Raw genomic sequence first — 21,439 nt, forward strand, 5'->3', positions numbered from 1 at the left:
CTGCCGTACAAAGGCTTATTGTTATGGGACGAGTTGTAGTTTTGAATAAAACCCTTTAAAATGACCTGATAACCTTATTCTCCAGATCAGTACGGTTATTATGGCAATACTTGTATGTATTTTTTTTTTCTTTTTGCTTACTTTTTATACAAACTTTGGAAAATTTAAAAAAAATAAAATAAAAGTTTGGTTTGTGCCATTTTTTTTTTTTGCATTTTTTTTTTCTTACTTTTCAGTTGATAGTTGTCATGTTTCAGTTTTTTGTTTGTTTTTTTTCTGCACCCTCAACAAGTCGATGTTTTTATGGAGACCATTTTGGGGTACATACAACATTTTTGTCGCTTTTCGTTTAATTTTTTTTTTTTTTTTTTTTAAGGTGTGGCAACCAAAAAATAGTTTTTATGCGTTTCATTTTTCTTCTTCTCTTTACGGCGTTAATTGTTATATTTTGATTTCAGTCTTTCTTTTTTTTTTTCTTTTTTTTTTCTTTAGGTTTTTAATTTTTTATATTTTTGTAAATTGGAAAAAGGCGGATGATTCGTAGGACTAGGAAGGCATCCACTGCGTCCTTCAAACATTGACTATTTTGTCAATGGGGGTCTGTGGATGATTTGATCTGTTTAAGGAGGCATCTAAATGGTTAAGTAGCAGCAATCTGAGCAAGCTCCAGTCACTGTTGTTACAGAAAGATGCCGGCTGTCTGACGCAGCTGACATCTGCCGAGTATTGTGCTGGCTCATCTCCTGAGCCTGCTCCGTACACCGTCTCACATCGGTTAGAGGTTAGTGTATCATTATAGTGGTTGTAGATTTATTACGGACATAAAGGATCCAATTCAGCCTTCCTGCTGCCACCACTAGGGGGAGCTTATTGCGTTTTTCCTACAAGCATGGTAAAGTAAGCTGCTCCCTCTAGTGGAAGACGCATGCAAGGGCTCAGCTGTTGTTGCGCAAAAGCTGATGTGTTACTAAATAACGTGAGATTTTCCCTTCTCGATTCAAGTCTAAATTCAGGAGCCAGATTTCCTGGCTGTATCCATTATGTGGTCTCATATGCTCTACACTAAATTGACTCTCCTCAGTCTTCCGAAATCGCTGGACAAGCACAATAAGAACGTCTTCTTCCTCACCAATAAGATAGTGGAGTCGCTCGGAGGCAGCGGATACAGCGTGGAGCGATTATCGGTCCCTTACGTACCGCAGGTGACAGGTGAGTTCACAAGTTCATCCATCGGAGCCAGTGATGACATGTATACATGTGAATGTTCCCTGGGGCACATTCTTATTTTCTTTTTGTCATCTAAACTGGATCTTAATGTGCTGATTAATCATTAATATATCTGTACACAGGCACAGTTTTCTTTTTCTGATGTAAAACTTACCGTATACTGGTTATACATTGAATTCTATAGGAAAACTGTACGCACAGAGCTCCCTCTAGTGGTGGATGCAGATGGTCAGAATATCGTGTTCTCGCTCATTATTGGAGGGGGGGGACATGAACTGTTAGGCTAGGGTCACATTGCGTTATGTGACCGCGTTTAACGGACTACGTTACACCGCGGCATAACGTGGTGTTAACGTAGTCCGTTAACGCCGCCATAGCCTGTAATGGTGAGCGCGTCGCTAGCGCCCGCCCACATTGGGCGTCATTTGAGTGACGGACCTCGGACGCTGCTTGCATCGTCTGCGGCGCGCCCGAGGTCCGTTCCTCGCTAGTGCAGATCGGGGATCTGCGCTAGCGGGGACACCGAATGCGGACCCTAGGGAAGCATTGCGTTAGCGCAACCCGCTAGCGCTATGCGCTAAACGGATTGCCCTAACGCAATGTGAACCTAGCCTTAGAAGAAAAAATACTGCTTTCTCCTATGCAAGGTGATACCCAGCCTGCAAATACTGAGATAATCCATTTTACACTGGTATCAGTAGGAGCAGAGACAGAATCAATGAGGTGCCACAAAAGTGACAAAGCAAAAATTACAATGACAAAATTTCCATGTCGTTTTTTTTCTAAAAATGAAATAAACTCATTTAAAGAGACATGACCACAAGTGGCGCCATAGTATGACTAGAGCAGCTGCTCCATTACATCCGGGCTACAAAGCGTTTTTTGCCCATGCAATATTCATACTGGCAGGTGACTATTCACACAGCGTGACATACCTTTTTGCTATGCACAGGGCACTGCCATTCTGACATGTAATGGATACCCCAAGCATCCATCCGGATCTGGTGGAAACAGTGGCTCTGATGGTACATGGAGCTTTAAAAAGGCTGTCCAGCAAAAACAAATTTACCATAGGGGTCCAACTGGTGGAAACCACACTGATCATCATAATGGGGAATCTATATCCCCCTAAAAAAAAAAAAGGCAGGTCAGACGCTCGGCCGATGCTCCATGTGTTCTCTATAAGGCTGCCGGAAAAAGCCGAACATGAGCACAGAGCGGAGGTCGAGCATGAGCACTACGGAGATAAAAATTCTCTATTCTGCATATCCAGGCAGGTAGAATCACAACAATCAATAATTTATTACCTATCCCTTTAAGGAGGTATTACCGTCTATGTAAATTTTCACCTATCCACTACATTGGGAACTGTGGGGCCCACACTGATCCGCCGGGGGCCCACACTGATCCGCCGGGGGCCCACACTGATCCGCCGGGGGCCCACACTGATCCGCCGGGGGCCCACACTGATCCGCCGGGGGCCCACACTGATCCGCCGGGGGCCCACACTGATCCGCCGGGGGCCCACACTGATCCGCCGGGGGCCCACACTGATCCGCCGGGGGCCCACACTGATCCGCCGGGGGCCCACACTGATCCGCCGGGGGCCCACACTGATCCGCCGGGGGCCCACACTGATCCGCCGGGGGCCCACACTGGAATGGAAATATGTTAAAAAGCAGCTGCTACTGTGAACCCATGACAACACTTCCTTTACACTGGAAATTCTGTGTTGTCATAGTCAGTGTGGGGATTTGTCACTCATATCACTGCCCACGAGTATACGATTGTCATTGTGACCCAGATGGGGATATCCATCCACTCTGAGGCAGGATGTCTTTTTCTTTTATGTTGCTTTTCCCGAATCACAGGTTCTTTTTATCCTTCGTGGTTTAATTTGTAGTAGCCTTTACACCGGCGATCTACTCTACAAGGATGGTTAATATATATATATATATATATATATAATGTACTGTATATATGCTACTCTGTCACCGGGGACGGGACATCTCCAGCTAGACTCGCAGTGTGACGAGCAGCGACCTTCCCGGCAGCTCTGCTCCCCGGCCGCCTCTGTGCTGTATCCACGTTGTCTGCAGTTGTTAGCATTTGATGGATTATCCAGAGCAGATCCCATGGGCAGAATCCACTTACCGGGGTCTGCAGATGACAGACGCAGGGACGTCCGGGAGCGCAGCGTCTCTTCATAATGTTTTTCTTTTGTAAATCAGAAGATAAAGTAAAAATGACAATTACATGGTAACACAAGTCCAACAAAGTTAATTAAAAGAATTAAATGAGACCCAAATCTTTGGATTAAACAGGCCGTGAAGTTTATCATGAGTTACTTATGCTACAAACTATTAAATCCGAAAACCAACTTAACTCCTTAAGCCGAAATAATGACCGACACAAGTCAGGCCATTATCCTTGCACCAAGGCTCATCTTGGGCCTCCGCAAAACACCACAGACACCTGTCTATTACATTTTGAAACCCCAGGTTTAAAATGTCCAGTCCGACGTCTGAGAAATGAACTCCATCTTATCTAATCCCGGTGTGTCCATGGTGGACGGTGTAGGAAAACCATCCATCACGGGAAGGGATATTTCCATAGCCCTATTAATACGTTTACAATCAATTTTTCCATAAAGGCCCAGACCGGCCTTGGGACTATTTCTGAAAAAAATAAATCCAATGTTGTATATTTATCCAGGTCATTTCCTCCTATATGTAAGATCACTAAATTTGGTGATGTCAACAACTGGACTAACTCTTCTTTCTTCCCTGATACTGACATAAGCCCCTTTTGCCGCACCGTACAACTAAAGGACCTAAAAGGAACATTGATGAATGGGCTGATATATTTTTAGTTCTCCCAATTTCTATTGTTCAAGCATTTTATTAAAACTGAATTAAGTTGAAATTTCTTTAATGGAGAAGAGACTCTGTACATTACTAAAGGGCCTTTTATTATAGTTCTTACAGTTAATCAATTTCTTGTGTTCTCTACGGGGCATACTTGTGACTCGGGAATCCTATTTAATCTAATACCGCACCCCCTGCCCGTCTGATCTGGTTTAGATTTTCTCTAATCTGACTGATTGAAAATTAATATCACTACATAACAAACTTGGTTCAGCCTTTTTGTTGGCAGCTACTAATTCACCTATACGCAAAGCTGCGAAAAAAAGGCAAAGACAGAAGCCGTACTAAACAAAGTCTCTACAGACTTATCTGCAAACGCATGACGTAAAGCATAACACAATTTGTTTCAAAAGCCTTATGGACACCGGGCGTCTCCTATAAGGACGCCCCCAAGCCGTTTTATAATTTTTTAGAACTTAACTGGGAATAAATTGCACATTGGAGAGTTCCTGTGTGGTTTTAATAAAAAGGATACGCCTGCCAACAATTTAGAAATGTAACAGACCGCTTTTTCATCAGGATTATTTCAGCATTGTTCTGAGTGTGATCTACGTTCTTTGCCTTTCAAAAATTCACCCGTGACTTCCATGCGGCTGAATAATCCACCCATGTTCTATAGGAGACTGACTGCATAATGTAAAATCCAACAGTAGACTCCATAACTGGGGCGGACACAGCATCCCTTCTTGTTCTGCGAAAGAGGTCCAACTCTGATACTTTGATCGGGCGAAACTCCGATCGATGACCCTTGAGGTTTCTTTCAACTCTGACATTCTATGATTCTATGGTGAGTTCTCCTTCAATGGAAGTCTTCAAACAGAGGCTGGACAGACATCTGGCTTAGATGGTTTAGTGACTCCTGCATTGAGCTGGGGGTTGGACACAATGACCCCGGAGGTCCCTTCCAACTCTACCTTTCTATGGTGAGTTCTCCTTCAATTGAAGTCTTCAAACAGGGGCTGGACAGACATCTGTCTGAGATGGTTTAGTAAATCCTGCATTGAGCAGGAGAATGGACATGATGATAATGGAGGTCCTTTCCAACTCTTAACAGTCTAGGATTCTACTCTTCCACTGGTGGCAAGATAAAGCAATTGTTTTGGCATTCTCTCTATTTTCTATGTAAGCTTCTTTTAACCAAATATTATCTTTCAGGCAGCAGACTACCAATCTTCTGAGCATCTTTGCTGCCCATAAACATTAAGACAATAACATATTGACTTCAAAAAACATACTTTTGTTATCCAATTGCAATAATATACGCCTATTTTTTAAATTCTTCTCCCCAAATTGTTAATGAAGCCACTAATGTAAGTCCTTTACTACTATGTTCCCGAATCCTTTGTCGGTGCTCGACTTAGGCCATAATAACTCCGCTGATCATCTCCCCTTAAAATAAATCCCGAAACAAATGTCACATGAAGTTCCTAAAAACAATTGCAAAGCATCTGCTGAAATAAACTCTTGCTGCCGACAATTGCAGCCATTAAAATTACTTTATAGACTCCATCCAAATGTAAAGATCCTTTTCAGCTCCCTGTTTATTCTAATACGCATTCTTGGGGATTTCAGAGCTTTAGTGGCATCATATAACCTAGAAAAAAACACCATCCTTCGGAATTGTGCAAAGTTAAGGATGCCTAGTATTGTCAACTTTTGCAAGAAGTTCTCCTTTGCCTTATGCTTTTAGTAAATCCATCAATTGACCAAATTATGCATATATAACCGAGGCTTTAGATTTTTCAAATTCATCATTTACAAAAAACTCCTTGGGGGTATGATGGATGATGGATCATCCTAAAGGAACACAATTCTTTTTTGGGGACTACTCCAATTGGTGTTAAATGGCCCAGAACCATTTCAGGTTCTTCAGTAATTTTATCCTTGTTAAAACCATTAAAAGCCATTTCGGCATTGACTGTATCCAGAAAGAGTTGGTTCCCCAGGTACATTCTTAATAATTGCACTGTTTTCACTGCTTTTGAGAATGAAGTCTTTTCGATTAGTTTGTCGTTGGATTTCTTGGTGGCACATTCTTTTTTGACAACATCAATTTCAGCCATTAGCCGACATCCTTTGTTCCCCATCTCATAGATGGGTGGACAGCCAACTTCTGTCTAAATGACTCATTGTAAAAGTACCATGCCGTACCGCCAAAGTTACGGTATGCCTCCAGTGCTATATCAACACGTTGGAATAGGCCGCTGCAATGTTCTGGATATTTTTCAACTAATACTGCAGAATATATACAGAATGCCTGCAACCAGTTAATAAACAGGCTGTAGACGTTCCTTCTCCCATCGTCTGACTCAGTCTTTTGCTCATATTTTATCGCATCTAACAAAACTAGCTTTAGTTGAAGGCAATAAAGATATTAGCTCCACAAATTCATTTTTCCATATCTTTTCTTTTATTGCTGAGCTCAGGTGGAAACCCATCGGAAACCCAACTCACAGGGAATATCCTCCTTAAGGCAGGATTCTGCTATAAATGCGCTCATCCTACACTGGCACGTGGGATAAATGACTAGGTAATCCTGCTGGTATAACCCCAACACTGGACCTTGTATTAAAAACAACATTAGCCACACATTCGGCTAAGACCTGCCTAAACAATTCCTTAATTTCCATCAAACTATTACTAGCTGAGGCAAACGGGGACATGGATGTTCTCGTCATCCGTGACGCTCCTCGGGCTTGACATTTCAGCAGCATCCTCCAGGCAGGTGTCTTCGGGGCTCAGAACCACCCTAGGGGGCGAGCACAGGTGCCACCATTCTGCTGATGGTCTTCTCACGAAGGATACCGCTGCCGATGGTCTTCTTCTGTGGCCAGGCTCATGGTGTGTAACTTGCGCTGGAGACCAGGAGCTCTTCTCCCGTCCCTGGGCCTCTACAACGCGTTTACTGCTGCGGAGACTGTATGATGCCCCGGGAGCTTCCAGCTTTTGTCAGTGTTCGTCGTCACCTGATGACAATGCAGTTTTTCCTATCATTACGTTGCTTTTCCCACTGGGCAGAGACTTTTTCCGGGTGTGGTTTTACTTCCACCTATGCGACAGCTGCGGTGAGTATGAGCTCCTGGTTCCTCTTCACTTTTTCAGGTTTAAATATCTCGCTTGTTCGCTGGGATCATCTTCTCCCTCCTCTTCCCTCTGCTCCTTCATCGCCGTCGACTTCATTATATTTGGCTCGAGCTGATATCGGCACATCCAGGCAGCTCCGGAGCCATTCTTCTCACCGGCTCCTCCATCTCTCCTCAACAGCCTCTTGCTTCAGCTCTTCCATCCTGTCTTCCGTCTTGTCTTGAATCTTTCTTGACATCTGCCGGCTGATCAGCGCAGCCTGGCGTTAAATACTGAAATTCTTACCGTAGTTTTTGTGAAGAGCCAATCAGGGACCTAGAAAACAGACCAGGAAGACCAACAGCTGGGACCAGTGTTCAGCCTCAGCTGACCTGGGGTGTTCACCTTAGCCCTGGTAAAATAGAGAGAGAGCAGCACAGAGGAGTAAAATGGTGGAGACAAAGGAGGGACAGGGGAAAAATATACCAGGCAAATTACCAGTGACTGCACCAGCAGAATAGTGAGTGCAGCTCTGGGGTATAATACAGGATGTAACTCAGGATCAGTAATGTAATGTATGTACACAGTGACTGCACCAGCAGAATAGTGAGTGCAGCTCTGGGGTATAATACAGGATGTAACTCAGGATCAGTAATGTAATGAGTGCAGCTCTGGAGTATAATACAGGATGTAACTCAGGATCAGTACAGGATCAGTAATGTAATGTATGTACACAGTGACTGCACCAGCAGAATAGTGAGTGCAGATCTGGAGTATAATACAGGATGTAACTCAGGATCAGTAATGTAATGTATGTACACAGTGACTGCACCAGCAGAATAGTGAGTGCAGCTCTGGAGTATAATACAGGATATAACTCTGGATCAGTAATGTAATGTATGTACACAGTGACTGCACCAGCAGAATAGTGAGTGCAGCTCTGGGGTATAATACAGGAGGTAGCTCAGGATCAGTAATGTATGTACACAGTGACTGCACCAGCAGAATAGTGAGTGCAGCTCTGGGGTATAATACAGGATGTAACTCAGGATCAGTAATGTAATGTATGTACACTGTGACTGCACCAGCAGAATAGTGAGTGCAGCTCTGGAGTATAATACAGGATGTAACTCAGGATCAGTAATGTAATGTATGTACACAGTGACTGCACCAGCAGAATAGTGAGTGCAGCTCTGGGGTATAATACAGGATGTAACTCAGGATCAGTAATGTAATGTATGTACACAGTGACTGCACCAGCAGAATAGTGAGTGCAGCTCTGGAGTATAATACAGGATGTAACTCAGGATCAGTAATGTAATGTATGTGCACAGTGACTACACCAGCAGAATAGTGAGTGCAGCTCTGGGGTATAATACAGGATGTAACTCAGGATCAGTAATGTAATGTATGTACACAGTGACTGCACCAGCAGAATAGTGAGTGCAGCTCTGGAGTATAATACAGGATGTAACTCAGGATCAGTAATGTAATGTATGTGCACAGTGACTGCACCAGCAGAATAGTGAGTGCAGCTCTGGAGTATAATACAGGATGTAACTCAGGATCAGTAATGTAATGTATGTGCACAGTGACTACACCAGCAGAATAGTGAGTGCAGCTCTGGGGTATAATACAGGATGTAACTCAGGATCAGTAATGTAATGTATGTACACAGTGACTGCACCAGCAGAATAGTGAGTGCAGCTCTGGAGTATAATACAGGATGTAACTCAGGATCAGTAATGTAATGTATGTGCACAGTGACTGCACCAGCAGAATAGTGAGTGCAGCTCTGGAGTATAATACAGGATGTAACTCAGGATCAGTAATGTAATGTATATACAGTGACTGCCCCAGCAGAATAGTGAGTGCAGCTCTGGAGTATAATACAGGAGGTAACTCAGGATCAGTAATGTAATGTATGTGCACAGTGACTGCACCAGCAGAATAGTGAGTGCAGCTCTGGAGTATAATACAGGATGTAACTCAGGATCAGTAATGTATGTACACAGTGACTGTACCAGCAGAATAGTGAGTGCAGCTCTGGGGTATAATACAGGATGTAACTCAGGATCAGTAATGTATGTACACAGTGACTGCACCAGCAGAATAGTGAGTGCAGCTCTGGAGTATAATACAGGATGTAACTCAGGATCAGTAATGTATGTACACTGTGACTGCACCAGTAGAATAGTGAGTGCAGCTCTGGAGTATAATATAGGATGTAACTCAGGATCAATAATGTAATGAGTGCAGCTCTGGGCGGTGTAATTCTGGATTAGGACAGGATAAGCTATGGAACATATTTACAAAGTATCTCAATATGTGAACTGTAAAATAGTGATCATACATTTGGTGGACACCTGCAAATCGATATATAAAGTGGAATATTAATTTTAGAAACCCATCTGCACAGTGACATGGATGGAGTGTGGTATACACGAGTGTGTGTGTATGTTATCTGCTTATTGTTTTTATTCCTTGATCTGATGATGTTTTGTGGAGCTGCCGTTGACTTTGGAGGTTATGTACCAGGATGGTCAGTACGCTTTGCATTTATGCAGCCAATCCTAATGTGACTCCACCCACTGGACACATAAGCTCATTGTAGCACCGGCTGCGGATTTGATAGTGACTCTGGGACCATCACTTTTTGGATCATGACCTCTACAGTGAACAGTGCAGCCATTAACCTCCTAACCTTCCCTTTGACAAGCAAACATTTTCTCTTCTCAATGTAGCTCTGTTCCCATCAGTCAAAAAGTTACGTAAGAGTCCAAAAGGTAAAGATCTGTCTGAGCCCCCTAGGCTGACCTAACGTAGCGCTATCCTTCCCAGCGCCTGTATACGATGCACTATGTTACGTGCTCGCTTGTGTCCTTTAGACTCTAGAATATTAGCCATGTCCCTGTTATCTGGAGATCCGTAGACTGTGTTAGTGTATATAACATAGCCATAACGGTAGTGCTGTATGGTGACTGACTACCACAAAACTTATCTCACGTCTTATAGCGGAATAGAAGTCATGAGGTCAGGAAGCTGCAAGATTGAGTATGAAATGGAAAAAAAACCCGACATATATAGATATATATATCGATATAGATATATATATATATAGATAGATATATATATATATATATATATATATATATATATATATATATATATATATTACTGATCCGCACACTTTGTAAATGTATAAATAAAAAGAAATGTATTAAATACTAAAAAATAAGAGAAATCTACATCACCTGAATATTTGGTGACCTCCGTTTGCCTTTAAAACAGCATCAGTTCTTCTCTGTACACTTGCACAAAGCTTGAGATTTTGTAGGATTTTACTCAAGTGTATGAGTAATAATTTTACCATGCAGGTGGTAAGAATCACCATTTTCATATATAGATTGTAACACAGCCATTACCTGAAATAGAAACCACCGTGTAGGAAGCTTAAAACTGAGACACAAACTCTGCTACAAATGTGAGAAGATGGTTTCATGTCAGTGGTAATGCACCCAAGGCAAGAGTGAGCACAGAGACCAGGTAGTTATACTGCATCAGCAAGGAGTCTCCCAGGAAAAGATTCCAAAGCAGACTGGGGTGCCCAGATGTGTTGCTCAAGCTCTTTTCAAGAGGCACCAGTAAATGAGCAACGCTAAGGACTATAGACGTAGTGATTGGCCAAGGAAACTTAGTGTAGCTAGTGAAAGACACATAACTTACGGTATTTCCCTTCAAAATCTGAAGATGTCCAGTAGTGCCATAAACTCAGAACTGGCAGCAAGTAGTGGGATCCAGCTACTGTTCTGAAAAGTCTGGCTAGAAGTTCTCTTCCTGGATGAGTTGCAGCCATAAACCATACCTTCGATATGGAAGCAAGGACACGTGACTCAACTATGCTTAAAAACATAGGAATTTGTGCAGGTAGTTCTGGTCTGATGAGTCAAAATGCAAAATATTTGGCTGTAACAGAAGGCAGTTTGTTCACCGAAGGGCTGGAGAGCGGCACAATAATGAGGGTCTGCAGGAACACTAAAGCACGATGGAGGGTCCTGCAAATTTGGGGCTGCATTTCAGCAAATGGGATTGGGGATTTCGTCTGGATCAATGGTGAGAAATACAGGCAGATACTGATCCATCATGGAATACCATCAGGGAGGCATCTGGCTCCCAAATTTATTTTGCAGCAGATCAATGACCCCCACCCTCCCGCCAATGTCATTAAGAACGATGAGTCCTGGATGTGATGATTCGGTCCCGCACAGCCCTGATCTCGCATCATCCCGTCTGTCTGGAGTATCATGAAGAGACAGAAGGATCTGCACAAGTGACATCCATAGAAAATCTGGGGTCAGTTCTCCGTGATCTTGATTTTTGCAAAGTGCTGTCACCAAATATTAACAGGATTTAGATTTCTTAATATTAATGGGATTTAGATTTCTTTTGTTCATTCACTTTGCATTTTGTTAATTGCTAGAAATAAAGAATTAACACTTCTATTGTTGGAAGCTTTCCTGGTTCACTAACACAATTAGTGTTACTTGTGCCCCCGCAAGAGTTTGTATATAGAGCTGCAGTGGTAATGTCCAATGCACAATACGAGGACATCGCTTTGTGCCGTATACATCTACATCACCACTGAGTGACTTAGTTCTCTCTAGGACAGTCCGTTTATTGAAGTTTAAAAAACACTCTAATAAATATGGGCCATTGTGTCAGATTTTTAGTTATCAGAATTTGAGCAGTGCCAAAGATCGGACTTCAACAATAAGATCTATTGGACAATTGCTTTAGCAAAACTTTCAGGGTCTTCTATTTCAAGAGAGTAACGAGACTCTCCTAAATTAAGACAGTAACAAGGGCCTTACGAATGCCATGCCAGGCTAAGATTATGCTGTTTCTGTAGATGAAGACAGACTTTCTAGAAGGAAGAGCATTGTGGACACCATATCCATCCAAGTGGACATGCTGACTGGGAGTAGCACAGAGGACAAAGTAAGTTCTCGTCTCATTCTTACCATATACCGTATTCTGTTGTTTCTTGATAATTCAGAAGGGCAGAGTCTTCTCTGAAATTGACATGATTGGCGGGAAGTCTGAGAAGATCTCTGCCATTACTGATTCTCCAAAGGTAGAAATCTTTGATTATCGGTGGTAGTCCAAGGACCTAATCCAGTGTTCCCCAACTCCGGTCCTCAAGAGCCACCAACAGGTCATGTTTTCTGGATTTCCTTAGTATTGCATCACCTGCACAGGCAATAATTCCATCACCTGTGCAATACTGAGGAGATCCTGAAGACATGACCTGTTGGTGGCTCTTGAGGACCGAAGTTGGGGAACACTGCCCTAATCATACACAAATTGGAGAGGCCCCCAGTCATTTCATTATGCCAGTCCCATGCCGTGGTTAGCCGCACAGCTCATAGACATGGCCTTGAGGGGTCACGTAGCACCTCACCCCTCGACCAAGCACCACAATCTCTTCGTCCTTGCAATCTGAGGTCTACCAGTTAGTAAGTAAATTGCGTCTATGCCCCTACAGCAAAAAAAAAAAATAATGTCCCTGGGGTGGTGTAATAAGAAAAAAAAAAAACCTTCTCTACTCCTGGACCTTCGCCGCTCCTTTACACAAGGTTCTGTGTCCCCTGCTGGTCTCCTGACATCTTCTGGTGGGATCGGAGCACCTGATCAGCTTTAGCCCTCACATTTTGTCCTTTCAATTTCCTATTGTTATTAAATATTGCTAAAACTTTGTAACCTGTCCATCTTTTCCCTTCCGTTTTTGTTGTAGGTGAACACTGAAGAGATCACATTTGAATCCCTGAAGAAGGCGATTGGTAAGAGGTGTCGTATTACGGTCGTGTTGCTTATTCCCATTTCCTCCTCCACTTGGGTCATAAATGTTCTTGTAACCATGGGCGTCTTCCATGTGCTTCACTACTTCACGACGTCTTCAAGTTCATATGTAGGAAATGTCTGGTCGTTACCCATCACTTTAGCAGTATGATAGTGCGGAGTAAATGACTTAGTGGTAGAATGTTTTCAGTTCACCATAAATGGATAGATATGAGATGTCCACGTGAACTTACTATTGGGTTGTATCACTGAGTCAGTTCCTGTCCGTGCTCCCCAATAGGACCTCTGAATATCCTAAAGAACTTTCCCTGCTTGGTCAAATCCATCTGTAATAGAACCAAGAGCAGCTTCTCACCTGGCGAACATATATGTTATGGACATCCATCTATCTGGTTGCCTCCAAAATTAGCTGTTTGTCAGGGATATCTGCAGTACAGTGTTCAAGATCTCCACTTGCTGTCATTTAATAGGAACATTTGTTTACTTTTAAGGGTTATAAATCTGTCCAGGTCTTTGATTGACACTTATTACTGAACACAGCTGTAACTTTGATGCCTACTTTTTATCCATTTTTTTATTGCTCCATGTCAGCTAAAATACAAAATGAAATATCCTTGCCTATAGATTCCATTAAAAATATACTACCATTTGTGTGTGCGCAGCTTCCATGCATGTCTTTGCAGCCTGTAATTATTGAGACACAAACAGTGTGTTAGTCTTATATTGCAGTTATATTTGACGTCCCTGCTTCATCCTACCCTGTAAAGATAAGGAAGAAGAGAAAAAAGTAGCTTCACGGTGTACCCTCGGTGAGATCTGAACCAGCAGCTTCACCAGCAGGGAGCACATTCAGAGTTCTGAACCTGCAGATGCAGGGTACACCTGCTGAGCTCTGAACCTGCAGATGCAGGGTACACCTGCTGAGCTCTGAACCTGCTGAGCTCTGAACCTGAAGATGCAGGGTACACCTGCTGAGCTCTGAGTCTGTAGATGAAGGGTAAAGCTGTTGAGCTCTGAGCCTGTAGATGCAGGGCATGCCCGCTGAGCTCAGAACTTGTAGATGCAGGGCATAACTGCTGAGCTCTGAGCCTATAGATGCAGGGCACGCCTGCTGAGCTCTTAGCCTGTAGATTTAGGGCACGCCTGCTGAGCTCAGAACTTGTAGATGCAGGGCAAACCTGCTGAGCTCTTAACCTGTAGATGCAGGGCACGCCCGCTGAGCTCAGAACTTGTAGATGCAGGGCAAACCTGCTGAGTTCTGAACCTGTAGATGCAGGACAAACCTGCTGAGCTCTGAGCCTGTAGATGCAGGACAAACCTGCTGAGCTCTGAGCCTGTAGATGCAGGACAAACCTGCTGAGCTCTGAGCCTGTAGATGCAGGACAAACCTGCTGAGCTCTGAGCCTGTAGATGCAGGACAAACCTGCTGAGCTCTGAGCCAGTAGATTCAGGGCAAACCTGCTGAGCTCTGAACCTGCAGATGCAGGGTACACCTGCTGAGCTCTGAACCTGCAGATGCAGGGTACACCTGCTGAGCTCTGAACCTGCAGATGCAGGGTACACCTGCTGAGCTCTGAACCTGCAGATGCAGGGTACACCTGCTGAGCTCTGAACCTGCAGATGCAGGGTACACCTGCTGAGCTCTGAACCTGCAGATGCAGGGTACACCTGCTGAGCTCTGAACCTGCAGATGCAGGGTACACCTGCTGAGCTCTGAACCTGCAGATGCAGGGTACACCTGCTGAGCTCTGAACCTGCAGATGCAGGGTACACCTGCTGAGCTCTGAGTCTGTAGATGAAGGGTAAAGCTGTTGAGCTCTGAGCCTTTAGATGCTCGGCACACCTGTTGAGCTCTGAGCCAGTAGATGCAGGGCAAACCTGCTGAGCTCTGAACCTGTAGATGCAGGACAAACCTGCTGAGCTCTGAGCCTGTAGATGCAGGACAAACCTGTTGAGCTCTGAGCCAGTAGATTCAGGGCAAACCTGCTGAGCTCTGAACCTGCAGATGCAGGGTACACCTGCTGAGCTCTGAACCTGCAGATGCAGGGTACACCTGCTTAGCTCTGAACCTGCAGATGCAGGGTACACCTGCTGAGCTCTGAACCTGCAGATGCAGGGTACACCTGCTGAGCTCTGAACCTGCAGATGCAGGGTACACCTGCTGAGCTCTGAACCTGCAGATGCAGGGTACACCTGCTGAGCTCTGAACCTGCAGATGCAGGGTATACCTGCTGAGCTCTGAGTCTGTAGATGAAGGGTAAATCTGTTGAGCTCTGAGCCTTTAGATGCTCGGCACACCTGTTGAGCTCTGAGCCAGTAGATGCAGGGTACACCTGCTGAGCTCTGAGCCTGTAGATGCAGGGCAAACCTGCTGAGCTCTGAGCCTGTAGATGCAGGGCACGCCTGCTGAGCTCAGAACTTGTAGATGCAGGGCATACCTGCTGAGCTCTGAGCCTGTAGATGCAGGGCACGCCCGCTGAGCTCAGAACCTGTAGATGCAGGGCAAACCTGCTGAGCTGTTAACCTGTAGATGCAGGGCACGCCCGCTGAGCTCAGAACTTGTAGATGCAGGGCAAACCTGCTGAGCTCTGAGCCAGTAGATTTAGGGCACACCTGCTGAGCTCTGAACCTGCAGATGCAGGGTACACCTGCTGAGTGCTGAGACTGCAGCTCCACATGCAGGCATTTCAGAGAAAGAATAGTTAAAATAGTAATGCAGAAATCCGCCACTACAAGCGCACAGAACTGTAACTAAAATATGTTTTCCTTAAAAAGGAGCGCCTACCCGTCAAAGATTGACAATAAACCGCTAAGGTACATGTTAAGTCTGTAAGTGATATAAGTACTTTGGAATATTTTTGTTTTATTTTTGGTCTAATTCCAACAGACAACACTGGCATGGAAGAGCAGGAGAAAGAGAAGAGACGTCAGGTCATAGAAAAGTTCCAGAAGGCGCCATTTGAAGAGATCGCTGCACAGTGTGAATCTAAAGTGAGTTCTTACCGGTAGCATCAGACCCCTGAAGCTCCGTGTACAGCCCCCCGGGAATTATGCTGTATTATACTTAGTTAAAATAAGTACCAGTGTGATAATCGAGTCCTGGACCCAACAGTGCTGCGCCCATTATGGATGGTGGATTTATTCCCTTGTGGGTTTTGTTTGTGTTTTCTTTTTGTTTTCGTTTTTTTTTTTTTTATAAAACTGTCCCTATAATTTATTTTTGACCAAATAGCGGCATTTAAACGGAATTCCATTCGATGCATACGCGCATCGACTCCCATTGGACCCCTGTGACACGATCACAGGGGATTAATGTGTCACTATGACAGCCAGGGGTCTGCTGAAGACCCCCGCTACTGTAATCTCGCTCAGCTGTAGGCCAAGATCCATAGGAGACCAAGATTTTCACTATATACTGCAATCTCAGGTTCAAGTTCCCTGAGGGGATCAAAAAATAATGTAAATAAAAAAGGCACAAAAAATATTAAAAATTGCAAAAAATATAAAAATCATTCCGCTTTCCCCCCAGTAAAAAAATTTTTAAAAATGGGGGGGAACTATATTTGGTAATGCTGCTTTAGTTAAAGTCGATCTATTAAAAGTGTGGTATTAATGGAACCCGCTAAACGCTGCAAAGAGATAAAATGTAATTTCTGGAGTTGTTTTTTTTTTTTTTTTTTTTTTTTTTAGTCACCTCCCCTCTTAAGGCTTCTTATAATTAAAATCCGTATTTAAAGCATCATAGGTGCACAAAATTGTTAATAAAAGCGTCAGCTCATCACACGAACAAACAAATCCTGTTTACAGGTCATTTTTACCGTGTAATAAACACCCCCTCCTCCCCCCAAAAAAATGTGAATATTTTTTATTTTTTTCGTCCACACCTGGATTTTATTTTTTTTTTGCCGTTCTTCACTACATTGTATGGTAATATAAATGTCATCATTCTAACTACAACACGTCTCACATAAAAGCCAGCTCTCATACGGCCATATCGATGGAAAAATAATAGTTGAAAAAAAAAGTTATGGCTCTTAAAAAAAAAAAAAAAAAAAGTGGCAAGTGAAGAGCAAAAATAAAAAAATCCCCTGGTCCTTAAAAGGGTTAAACAGGTCATTTTCTGCCAGCTCATCCCCTTTATGTGGTGCTTTCCTGGTTCATATTTGTCGTTTTAGCGCACTACGGCTGCCATGATCTCCCATAATCCCTATATTTTTAATAGTGAGATCTAGGAGCCGCATGCTCACCTTATCGGCTTGCACCCAACCATTAACTCCCTTCCATTCTGTATTTCTTTTCATATTTCCAGGCGAACCTGCTGCATGAGAAGCTGGCGCAGATACTGGAGCTGACAATCAGGTAACGAGCTACATTTTGGAGCTGTTCAGACACTAAGCGGGTTACATGGTGTTCCTGGAAACGCCCCCTGGGGTACCAGCAGCTAGTGTGCCAGCTCAATGCAGCACTCCCGCAGGTGAATTGAGGTGTTACACACTTCTAAGGTGAGATACTGTAGATCAGGATGATAAACCAGGACACACAACTCCCTCATAATGGGCCTTACGAGCTTACTTTTTAACTACCTAAGTGAACTGTCTCATAAAAACACCACCATTTTTATAATTAAAGGGAATGTGTCTTTACTAAATTACCTACTGTTTAAATCCAGGAGGTAAGCTGTGGCATCACCTATTGTGAATGGTGGATCCAGTGTTATCTACTGTATATAGAGATGTTATCAGTCATTGTACAGGAGGAGGAGGTGAGCTGTGACATCACCTATTGTGAATGGTGGATCCTGTGTTATATACTGTATATAGAGGTGTTATCAGTCATTGTACAGGAGGAGGAGGTGAGCTGTGACATCACCTATTGTGAATGGTGGATCCTGTGTTATATACTGTATATAGAGGTGTTATCAGTCATTGTACAGGAGGAGGAGGTGAGCTGTGACATCACCTATTGTGAATGGTGGATCCTGTGTTATCTACTGTATATAGAGGTGTCATCAGTCATTGTACAGGAGGAGGAGGTGAGCTGTTATCTACTGTATATAGAGGTGTCATCAGTCATTGTAGAGGAGAAGGAGGTGAGCTGTGACATCACCTATTGTGAATGGTGGATCCTGTGTTATCTACTGTATATAGAGGTATTATCAGTCATTGTACGGGAGGGGGAGATGAGCTGTGACATTACCTATTGTGAATGGTGGATCCTGTGTTATCTACTGTATATAGAGGTGTTATCAGTCATTGTACAGGAGGAGGAGGAGGTGAGCTGTGACATCACCTATTGTGAATGGTGGATCCTGTGTTATCTACTGTATATAGAGGTGTTATCAGTCATTATACAGGAGGAGGAGGAGGAGGTGAGCTGTGATATCACCTATTGTGAATGGTGGATCTTGTGTTATCTACTGTATATAGAGGTGTTATCAGTCATTGTACAGGAGGAGGAGGTGAGCTGTGACATCACCTATTGTGAATGGTGGATCCTGTGTTATCTACTGTATATAGAGGTGTTATCAGTCATTGTACAGGAGGAGGAGGTGAGCTGTGACATCACCTATTGTGAATGGTGGATCCTGTGTTATCTACTGTATATAGAGGTGTTATCAGTCATTGTACAGGAGGAGGAGGTGAGCTGTGACATCACCTATTGTGAATGGTGGATCCTGTGTTATCTACTGTATATAGAGGTGTTATCAGTCATTGTACAGGAGGAGGAGATGAGCTGTGACATCACCTATTGTGAATGGTGTTATTTTTTTTTAAATACATTTTTTTTTAAATGTATATGTAACATAAAAAGCTGATTTTAACAATGGGTCATGTTCTGATAAAACAATCCATCTAACGCAGCACATCGATCAGGCTGTTATCAGTGGAAGGGCAGTGTTTTGGCATTAAATCATGCAGATTCTGGCACATAATGTTCTCAGGCCGGGGATCCTCCAGGGCCAAGTACTTTTAAGTTATATTGTCCACTTTGTGAGTTAGTGGCCAAAATGTTTCTCTACTTGTAAAGCTAATATAGTAATGTTTGCTTTTTTTTTTAAGTAGACAAGGTAGATGTTTTTTACCTAAGTATATTAATATTCTTATTATTAACCTCTATGATATAAAATGATTGCAATACCTTGCTTTTCTGTTTCAGGCCACCCCCCAGCCCATCTGGGACAATCACCATCACGGCTGGACATGCCCAATATCAGTCCGTCCCAGTATATGAGATGAAATTTCCCGATCTCTGCGTCTACTGAACTGCGGCCTCTGCTCCATCATCCTGACATCTGTATCATATGGTATTTTAGGATTTGTGTTGCTTCAGAGTATTCATCGCTGCAAGAGCCAATCAAAGCGAAGCTTCATACTGTTACGTCGCCAAAGGACGCGGATCGGAATATCTGATAGAATTTAATGGTTTCCAAAAAATACCGAAATGTAACTTGTTACCCAAGAGTAATTCCGTTTTTTTTTGTTTGTTTGTTTTCTTGTGTTTGTTCAAATTGTTAGAGCGACACCAGGGGTTATATAAAGTTATAAAGTGCAGGTGCAATGGGGGGCTGCAGTGTACGCTGCCCATGTCCCCCTGCACAGGAAAGCTTCAGCATGCCAAATGTAGAGGCGAGAGCTCAGGAGGATGTGTCTCATGCCGAGTCGTGTAAGAGAAGTGGTTTGGACAAATACAGTAGGGCAATGGAGATCAAAACATTTGTTTTGACAAAAGAGGGAACTGGGAGATTTCATCACCCAAATGTGATTGGTTTGATGACAGACAGTGCACAAAACAAGAGGCTATATTGGATTCCTCCAGTTATGATGACAGCTGGGTCTACCACCAAAAGCAACAGGGAGAACAAGAGGCCCAGTTGTGTGGGTAGCATCAAATTCCTCTGCTGGTTACGTAGAGCCTCTGATGGTTATGTAATCCTCTTCTGGTTAGGTAGAGACTCTTCTGGTTAGGTAGAGAGTGAGGCTCTCTTGGTTGGGTAGAGACTCTCCTGGTTAAGGAGAGACTCTCCTGGTTAGGGAGAGACTCTCCTGGTTAGGGAGAGACTCTCCTGGTTAGGGAGAGACTCTCCTGGTTAGGGAGAGACTCTCCTGGTTAGGGAGAGACTCTCCTGGTTAGGGAGAGACTCTCCTGGTTAGGGAGAGACTCTCCTGGTTAGGGAGAGACTCTCCTGGTTAGGGAGAGACTCTTCTGGTTAGGGAGAGACTCTCCTGGTTAGGGAGAGACTCTTCTGGTTAGGTAGAGAGTGAGGCGCTCTTGGTTGGGTAGAGACTCTCCTGGTTAGGGAGAGACTCTTCTGGTTAGGGAGAGAGTCTTCTGACTGGGAGAGACTCTTCTGGTTAGGGAGAGAGTCTTCTGACTGGGAGAGGCTCTCCTGGTTAGGTAGAGGCTCTCCTGGTTAGGTAGAGGCTCTCCTGGTTAGGTAGAGGCTCTCCTGGTTAGGTAGAGGCTCTCCTGGTTAGGTACACCCTCTCTTATTCCCTGTGCATTCTCTACTGTCTCTGTACAACTTCTCTCGCCTCCACTTTTATACTTTTGGCAGTAGATTGCATGTAGGCACCAGCCTCTACGAGACCCAGAAACTGAAATTGGCCATAGAGAACAGATTGGTCCACAGCATCGGTGATAACCTGCTGATTGCTGTGGATCTGACCTCTTGAGACCCCTCAGTGATCCCGAGAACTGATCCCTGAAATGCTCCTTTAGACCTGTACAGTTACCGTGCATGCGCCTTCCTTGTCTATGTGCTGCTTATAATAACTGAGCGCTATTTCACCAGCAGGCAAGGTGACTTGTGGCTCTCTTGTGGCATGTTGAGAGTCCTGACTGCGTTTCTCGGCTTTAATACACTTTTTTGCCTTTTCTGGACAAAAAAAAATCGAGGGCAGATACCGCTTCCATTTTAATTTAATTGCCTCTTTCATGAGAACAATGAGGGTTCTCTGCAGTCAGACCCCACCGACCAGTAAGTCACCTTGCCAAGATGGGGATAACCATTCAGCCATAGTTGTATTCTCCGAATATATAGAATTTTTGTGTAACTTTGATCCAGGACCTCTGACAGCCACTTGTCTCCATCCACCACGTGGCCCGATGTGTCACTTTCCTCGTTATGTGTCGGGAAAGTCATTGTGTTGCCGATGGTTGACAGTGGCCAGCTAAGGGAAGGCGTGAAGTTCCAGGCTGCATAGACTTTCATAAGTAAACCTGTAAAATATAATATATATATATATATATATATATATATATATATATATATATATATATATATATATATAATATTTTTTATTTTTATTTTTTTTATTTATGGGATTTTGAGGTTTGGGGTTTTTTTGTGAGGGGGGAATGTT

At 43.6% G+C, this 21,439-nt stretch overlaps 1 protein-coding gene across 5 annotated transcripts in view; it reads left to right on the plus strand.

Moving 5' to 3' along the window:
• Positions 1–21,439, plus strand: part of EFR3A (EFR3 homolog A) — a 147,738-nt gene that overhangs the window by 123,839 nt on the left and 2,460 nt on the right. For 4 of the 5 annotated variants that reach the window (XM_077271244.1, XM_077271246.1, XM_077271248.1 and 1 more), the window contains exons 19-24: positions 1,082–1,209; positions 12,127–12,215; positions 13,012–13,057; positions 15,964–16,067; positions 17,386–17,435; positions 19,233–19,541. In XM_077271244.1, coding sequence (XP_077127359.1) covers positions 1,082–1,209; positions 12,127–12,215; positions 13,012–13,057; positions 15,964–16,067; positions 17,386–17,435; positions 19,233–19,338 — 523 coding nt within the window. In that variant the 3' untranslated portion in view covers positions 19,339–19,541. Of the gene's footprint in view, positions 1–1,081; positions 1,210–12,126; positions 12,216–13,011; positions 13,058–15,963; positions 16,068–17,385; positions 17,436–19,232; positions 19,542–21,439 lie in introns of those variants that run through there. The other variant, XM_077271245.1, reaches the window with a different exon arrangement.

This window comes from Ranitomeya variabilis, chromosome 6 (assembly GCF_051348905.1).
Source record: "Ranitomeya variabilis isolate aRanVar5 chromosome 6, aRanVar5.hap1, whole genome shotgun sequence".
Taxonomy (NCBI): Eukaryota; Metazoa; Chordata; class Amphibia; order Anura; family Dendrobatidae; genus Ranitomeya; species Ranitomeya variabilis.